The sequence below is a fragment of the Acanthisitta chloris genome, unplaced genomic scaffold (assembly GCF_000695815.1).
Source record: "Acanthisitta chloris isolate BGI_N310 unplaced genomic scaffold, ASM69581v1 scaffold9352, whole genome shotgun sequence".
NCBI classification, from domain to species: Eukaryota; Metazoa; Chordata; class Aves; order Passeriformes; family Acanthisittidae; genus Acanthisitta; species Acanthisitta chloris.
The window spans coordinates 1,666-10,223 of NW_008660989.1; the positions used below are offsets into that span (position 1 = coordinate 1,666).

The following is an 8,558-nucleotide window of genomic DNA, read 5'->3' on the forward strand; positions in this document are numbered from 1 at the left end:
GGCATAGAGCACGGAAAGCCTATCAAGCAAGTGTGACAAAGCCCAGTTCTACTGCTGTTTTGGACTCATGCAGCCTAGGAAGGCCAACACAGCAATCACTTAAGTACCCTGAAGGCTAATCTGTCCCACCACTAATTAGCAGATCACTACTGAGGAAAAAATGGCTAACAGAGGAATGATATACCTGTTCCCTTTTTCATCTCAACTCTTAAATCATAAACTAAACTATATTTAAATTGAACTATATCAGTTCTTACTAATGATGGTTTAGTGACTCAATCAGCAAATTACAGTATTTGTGGGCATTTTTTTCTTCTTTCCCCCAAGAAAACAGACCTTTGTAAGTATGTCACATTTATCCCAATGTGGACAGAATTCAGTATACACTGATGCAGACAGTATTGCTCTAAAACTCTGCAAGTGCATGTTTGGTCAGAAATTATCTGCAAGAGTATGTATAAGAATAATCCGGAGACTAAAATAAACTCCACATGTAAAAATAAAGGCAAGAATTTTTCTTAAAACATGAATCTGGAAATGAGTTTTAAGAATTAAGGCTAGCTATTTTTAGCCCACCGATTTTAGGTTCCCTGATCACAGCTGCTTAATTTATAAATGAATTAAAAAGGACTGGATAAGATTTTGAAAAAATGGCTTGAACTTTTCTTATTCCAGGTTACAGAAAAGTATTTTAGAGGACTTGGGTATATTAACGTAACCTGGATTTTTCGGACATGACCTGTTTTTTTTGCACAATGGCAAATGTTGTCTATATTATAGCGTTTCAGAGTCATTTCTTGAGTTTCATGATGTGTTTTCCACTGCAAGATCCCAAGACCTCAAACTACTGCGGTGGAAGTTTCAATGCTTTGACAAAGTTCCACTGACCTGTTTTCCAAACTTAAAAAACACATCTTCAATTGTAATTGGAAAAAGAATGTGAAACTGCCATGTCATGCAACTTCCAATATCCCTGCTTCCAACACTGCCTCAAGGGTCAAAGCAATAGCGGCAAGAGGAATTCTGCAGACAGAAGGGGCTGGCTCAAAGGGACCTGTCCCCTGCTGGCTTTTCCAGCATCCCGCACAGAAGGCAAAGGGCTCATCGAGACCACTCATGCTGTTAACACTTCACTTACACTTTACTCCTACTGTGAGTTTAATTAAACTTACCGTTACACCTGTGTAGATTTCCATTTAAACCAACAGGCTTTGTCTCTGAAGATGTTACCTCAAGGGACATGCCTCCAATGACTAGTTGGCATGTCAGGATTTTGTAACAGAAAAGCAAGTGGTGGACGGGGAATGAGTGGGAGAAGTTATTTATACTTACAATGCAAAATAGCTAGAAGAGCCACATCCTACCTTAACATGAAGTAAATAGTGATCCCTCACTTTGCGATTCAGTGCAGCACCTGTGGTCAGAACTCCCTGCTGGTTAATCTGAAAAGTGTTCTCTTCATTTCCACTCAGGATAGTGAAGACAAAAGGAGGGCCATTGTGAGAAGAATCCTTGTCTGTCACCATTAACTGCAGCACACTAAATCCAATAGGCTTATTTTCCTATAAAAGTGTAATACACATTGATTTTATTATAGTTAAGGGTATAGTCTGAAGTTGATTTCTTCTTAACAACAGAAAATAAATTATCAATTACTGTCAAACCAGTTAATCAGTATAAGAGAAATCAGAATGACAGTATTGCTTAAGGAAAACTATACCCTCTCAGCATAAGAATAATAAACAGTAAAAGGACAAAGGCGGTGCATTCTTAAACTTTGCATTATATTTTTTTAAGGTAGTTCAGCTTAGACACTTTACATTTTCCACTTCTGGTCGGAATCAACATTACTGTAGCCTAATTACAAAGTCATCAAAGATAACAGGTGTTCTAGCTAAATTTGTAAAGGATAATCTAATGCCTTTAATGGGGGCACTAGAAAAACACACTCCTCCATCTGACCCCTTGTGTCCCTAATTAGTGTCCTGAGTACAGTTGTGGCTGTCACAGCCACAGCCCAGTTAAAATATGAAATCCAGGTTTTAGAAGTTGCATCATAAAAATCTCCTCCAGTTTGCATCATGTAGATGCCTGAAGCTTCACAGACACTTCACATGCTTTGGCTTATCATGTATCATACACACATATACAACCTTATCTAGCATTTGTAGCACCTCTCCCGGAATACTCGTGCTATACTGTATTGGCCAGATTTTTTTACATACATATGTATTTTAAAAGCAAAAAAAGTAGAAAATCATTTTTAAGTACAGTGATAACAAAATGCTATCCTTTCACAGCTGCAAAAACTCCTAACAACAAGCATATTCTTTGCTTCTGAGAGAATAACTCAATTTTGTTATTAGATATTGCTGCTGAAGTTCCCCCCCCTTTCAACAAAACAGACAAGGACCATCGTTTCAAAATACAATTTATATTTACATCTGGACAGCTAAAGTAATGGGATTTTCCTAATAGCTACGTGCATTTCCAACTGTGTCCAAATATGTCCATCTCCAATACATGAGGAAATGTACACCAGCATTCTTGGGCAACTCCTCCAGCTTCTTCTCTGCTGCCCTCATACTAGGACAGGCTCATATGAATGAATTATAAACATATGGTTTTCCTTTTTAGTTGACTATGGGAAACATTGCAGACATTGGCTACACAGTCTGCAGTTTTAGGAGATACTATAATTAACATTCACTTCAAGAAAGACTGTAATTGGACAAAAGAAAATTGGTATGCAGCAATATGAAATACTACTCTTGTTCTAACTTCTGATCCCAGAGGAAGCTAACAGGAATTAACCTATGTGCCATGGTGCACAACACTAGCTTCACAGTAATAGGTACCTAAAGGATCTAAGCAGTAACTCTTAAAATGAAATAGCAAAATTATTATGTATTTTAACGTCCCTGTACGATGCTAAGAATGTTCTAAACATAAATGCGATGTATAATATAAATACACATACACACACGGAACATGAAAAAACACCAGAGAGCTTGTAGAGTCTCTCTCACTGGAGATATTCAAGAATCATCTGGATGCAATACTGTGCAATGTGCTCTAGGACAACCCTGCTTGAGCAGGAAGGCTGGACCAGATGACACACAGTAGTCCCTTCCAACCTCACCCGTTCTGTGATTCTGTGAATTTGCAATCTAAGTTTCTAAATAATCACAATTTTGTAACCCTTAACACTTATTCTGTAAGCAGTCTCACTGGCAACCTTAAATAATTAAATATACAGAAAAATAGAATTGAAGCAATTGATTTATTGTATCTTGCAAAATTTTTCAAGTCACGAATTAAGTCACGTCAGATTATTGATTTGACTACTTCATTATCTGTATTTACCTGGATGATAACACTGTAGTTTCCCTTTGAGAATACTGGAGGGTTATCATTTACATCAGAAACATCAATATTAACTGTGGTTGTGTTAAGTCTAGGTGGGCTTCCATTATCTGAAGCTTGAACTGTCAAGGTATATCCTGAAATCTAAAAAATAATAAAAGAAGTTCAAACATTCACTAAAGAGCAAAAAAGTAACAAACTCAGCTTTCATTTTACAGCAGAAGTATTTCAGCACAACCCCCTATTAAAGCTTCCCTTCATATATTCAATCTGTTCTCTTCCTCTCCTGTCCCCCAAAAGTACTGATATAAATAGATGTTTTCACTTTATTACAGCTATATTAATTCTGGAACATGAAATGGTAATTTACAGATAGGATAAAAAGTGGTGATCATTAATTATGTATAGAGAAATTAATCCCAACTGCTCAAAATGCATGAAAAACTTACCTTTTCTCTGTCTAGAAGCTTAGTAACTTTTATTTCACCCCTGGTAGGGTCAATTGTAAAAGGATTTCCTTGATTGCCATCTATAACTGCGTAGTGAATGCGGTTGTTGGAAGGTCCATCAGCATCATCTGCCATAACCTAAGGGACATTACAGTATCATTTAAAACAGGCTGAAATAGATTCTAGCACCTTTCAGATGAACTCATCCTGAAGATGAGCTGTTTTGGTCAAACACATTTCAGTTCTCAGGAGAAATGTCATCCGAATAGAACAAATCAACATCACTTAATTTCCTTAATTTCTTCTGAAAATTAAGTCATGTTCTCAGGAGGAGAACAGACATATCACGAAATCTCATCTACTTTCCCACAGCACCTGGAGACTCTGTTTCTGAAACTTTTTCCAAGTAAATTTTCAATTCACTCAGTGGCAAACATCAACTACTCATTTATGTTCACCTTCAAATCAATACTTATTCCTTCAAGAGTGAAAGCATGTTCGTCATAACAGAGTATTCCAAAGGAAAGAAATGATACATACTGTAATAACTGATTGTTCAAGCATAGCATCTTCGCTGATTACTGCAGTGTAAGTGTCTTGGCTAAACACCGGAGTATTGTCATTGATATCTGTGACATTAATATTCACTGTTACAACATCACTTAATGAAGGTGTGCCTCCATCTGTGGCTTCCACTGTCAAGTAGTACTCATGAGAGCTTTCATAATCCAAGCTCTCAAGGATAAAAATGGCTCCTAGGGTAGGGAAAAGAAAAAAATAAGCAAACCTTACACAAACTCTGCTATTGCTGTAGTACTTTGTATTGCGACTTTTTACTTTGGTCTGACAAATACTCAGCTTCTTCAGGGCTTGATTTGTCAGTACAAAGTTGGAGCTACACAGTGAAATGATCATGCTTTACATGTATAAGCAAGAAGATGAGAAGTTCCTGCCATTACCATAAAAGACTCACACTTCAAAACCACCTGGCTTACATTCTGTAATGTGATTTTTTGGCTGACTATTTAAGATAGTGCAGTCCCTAACACACACGTTAATTTGCTGCTGGAAGAATTTTTCTGGAACCTTTTTCCTCCTTTCATAGATATGAAGTTTACCTGGCAAAGAACATACATGCTGGAAAAACCGTGATTTCAATTACACTGGTACAATTTACTGTTAATTTTGGGGTATAAAACTTGTTTTTTTTAAAAACAATGCCACAAGCAAATAAACTTTACCAGAAATTAGCTCTAGGAAAAGAACTATGTAAGAAAACAACTAGAATTGAGGCATATATTAGCTTTCAGTACAGAATTCTAATTAATAGGGAAAAATTACCTACAGAACCTAAATGCTCCCTGAAACTAAATCTGACTATCATGCAAGTCTAGAATCTCCACCGTCATGCTGAATACATGGTTGAACAGAACACTCCTATTCCAACCTCTCTTTAATGATGTATCAAACTCCTCTAGGATTACTGACTTGTGGACCAATGACTATTACCCCAATTTACAGACCAAGTTCGGGCATTCATTCTGATTAGGTAGCTTTTATGGAAAGACCTCTATGCTTCAAATATTACAGATCAATGTCTTTCCACCCTCTGCCCCCAGGGTGGGGAATACTACAGGTAGGAAACCCTTACTCTTGCCAGTTAAACGAACCTAACCCAAGTAACAAAAACTAGCAGCAACACATAAGGTTCCTATTCTACATTCCACTGTGCTCTTCTAGTAAACATGCTGGCAAAATGGGTGAACAGACAGCAGCAGAGGCTTCACAGCCAGGATGATGCACACGGACTATACATAACCTATTTGACTGAATTGCTGTAGAACACAGTATGGCATTGTGGTTGGTTAACTTAAGTACATTCATAGTTGTAATCTGTTACCTGTTGTTGAATCGATGCTGAATTTTCCATGTTCATTTCCACTGACTATTGAGTATGTGATTTCAGCATTGGCTTCAATGTCTCTGCTTGCAGCATAGATCTGGAGAACTTCAGTTCCAACCAAAATGTCCTCTGATACACTTGCACTATACTCCCTATGCTCAAATACAGGTGGATTATCATTTATATCCAAAACAGAAACTATAAGACTACTTGTTGAAGACAGTCTTCTAGGTAAACCTTCATCTGTAGCCTTCAAAGTTAGTGTGTACACAGCTTGTAATTCCCGATCCAAAGGCTTCTCCAAATGAATGATTCCAGAGAATTCATCAACAGAGAACTGGCCCTCTGCAGAGTTCACCAGTGAATAATGGATTTTACAGTTCATCCCTGCATTTTGAAAACAATTTTAAAGTATGAAGCAGCCATTAGAAAACACCAACATAACAACTGATCTGATAGCTAGAGAAATAAAACATACACATTATCATTTACATTAAAAGTAAATTTCAGTATGAGTTAAAGGCTTTTGTAAAGGGAAGAATGATTTCCAAAATTATGTAATATGATTTAAAAAATGCAACTAACACTTCACTGCACTGATTTTCTGTCACACAGAAAACACAAAGCATGGTTCTGCTTCAGTCACAGCACTAACTAATATAAAACAATTAGTAATATAAATCTAATTATAACTTTAGAACAACAACATCTGTTTAGCAGGCTTGTAAAAACAGAGGAGGATATGAGAGAGTTTAGGTTTCATCAAATAACTAGACTCTATACCAGTAATTTTATTTAAGAACCATACTCCAAAATTAACAGGAACATAATTTCTGGCAACCTTTCTCTATAATACAAACAAACAAACAACTTAGATGCTCTGGGGTCAAGTATCCTGAGCCTCAAAGACTAGTGAAGTATGAAGACATCTGTCTGTTACTTTCCAAATCAGCAACCTATCATAGCACAAAGCAGGTCGGTTGTTTCACAAGAATGAGGCAACTACTCACTAATACTATTTGATTAATAAACTGGTGATATATGGAAATCATCCACTTCTAAAAATAGCTTATGCTGTTGCATTCCTTACAACAAAGCCTATGAACAAACTCCTTCTAATGTCATTTTCAATTCATGTTCCCTTAAATACTTGTGCTGAACAGTGAAGATAAAGAGACAGCAAAAACCTTAACAGAGTAATATATACAGAAAGCTACAACCAACCAACCAGGGTTTTCTTTATGGTATCATCGATGGCTAGCCTAAGAAACACGGTAAAAAAAATAAATCTATGAATGCATGTCCACATGAATGAATGTGGCTTTATAGTCCTTTTACTTACATCAGGAGTAAAAGGATGAGCCTAATCCATCATAATGTGAATAGCTTATCACACAAATATCCTAGATTTTGTCTCTCTCTCTCTCCTTTCTATTTTGCAGACACACAAAAGCGGTGTCTTCCAAACTACCCACACATGGAAGTCAGGTGTTACATGATTTAGTAGGCCTAAATATCTCTTTCAGGAGTCTAATCCTGGAGTGGTATTGAACATCTGTCAGTTCTGCTGAAACACTTGACAAGTCTCAGGATAAGACTAAATAAACATTATTGTAACTTTGTGACCATGACAAAAGTTTCAGTCAAAAAATGCATACCTGCATCTGCATCTGTTGCCTGTACTCTTGTCAAAAGGGTTTTTGGCTCTGTGTTTTCAAATACTGTAATAGAGTAAGGATCAGTTGTAAACTCTGGGGCGTTATCATTCACATCTTCCAGAGTCAGAATAATATTAGCTTGGCAGAATCTTCCTCCTCCATCTGTGGCTTTCACTAGAAGATGATAAACTGCTTGCTGCTCACGATCAAGTGCCATTAATGTCTTCAGTTCACCTATAAACAGAGTAACTCATGTAAGTTGATGCAAGTTGCAAGACTTTAGTATCCCTAGTATCTCTTCCCCTACTAAACAACAATTTTCTTCTTGACAGTAATTTCATAATTGGCTAAGTCAAGAGCTGTACTGCACTAAAAAGCTTCACTCTGGGCAAAGAATTTGAATGACCTGCCTTTTCAGCTTGAAAATATTAAATACTAAAATCCCCTATCTTTTTTTCCTATGCTCCTGAAACAGCAATTAGCTAAAGAAAAACCACCTGATTGTGCAGAATGAGAGAGAATGTGTATACATGAAGAAATGCATGCATGCTTGCGTAAAGAAAATAAAAATATTAGAACTCTGGCTTTAAAAAAATGCAAGGTTAAATCAATGCATGGATTTTTCTGGGTTATTCAGTTGTATTCCTTCCACAGCTATTAAGGTTTTCTCATCTAACACTCAATGACTAAAAGAGCTATTCACAGTATCAGATATAACCTGCCACTACAGACAAACCTCTAGAAGTTTTAACACATACCTTCTTTCCAAAGGAAGAAAAAACAACAGAGGCACTATATGTAGCCATTGTCTCCTTTTAGCCAATCCCAAAAAATATTATGAAACACTTTTAATGAGTATTCTGATGCCACCAAGTGTGAATTTATGTAACTACATACTAGCACAGCACACAGGTGACATTCAAAGTAAAACCCCAAAACTCAACAAACCTATGAAGCAAGGTTCTTCTCTTTTATTTTGTCACTAAAGTATTCTAATCTCCTCTGCATTTTCATTTCATCTTTGCATTGTTTACTATTCCCTTCCTACTACTTGTCTACTGCAGCCTGTACAGTACAGGATTTTGGCATTAACTGTGACCTATACAATAATCTAGAACATAAAAAGGCCATGAAAACTGAAGTCAAGCTAGTTAAAAACCAGGGGTAGCTGCAAGCCACGGT

General features: G+C 36.7%; 1 protein-coding gene across 1 annotated transcript in view; it reads right to left on the minus strand.

The window, feature by feature from the left end:
- Nucleotides 1-1,364: 1,364 nt before the first annotated feature.
- FAT1 (FAT atypical cadherin 1) overlaps nucleotides 1,365-8,558 on the minus strand; it is a gene marked incomplete at its 3' end in the record, with an annotated part of 78,463 nt that continues 71,269 nt past the window's right edge. Inside the window, exons 12-17 of the mRNA XM_009070043.1 lie at nucleotides 7,377-7,610; nucleotides 5,716-6,105; nucleotides 4,356-4,570; nucleotides 3,816-3,953; nucleotides 3,367-3,510; nucleotides 1,365-1,562 (exon numbers count right to left, since the gene is read on the minus strand). Of these exons, the coding sequence (XP_009068291.1) occupies nucleotides 1,365-1,562; nucleotides 3,367-3,510; nucleotides 3,816-3,953; nucleotides 4,356-4,570; nucleotides 5,716-6,105; nucleotides 7,377-7,610 (1,319 nt within the window). The remainder of the gene's footprint in view (nucleotides 1,563-3,366; nucleotides 3,511-3,815; nucleotides 3,954-4,355; nucleotides 4,571-5,715; nucleotides 6,106-7,376; nucleotides 7,611-8,558) is intronic.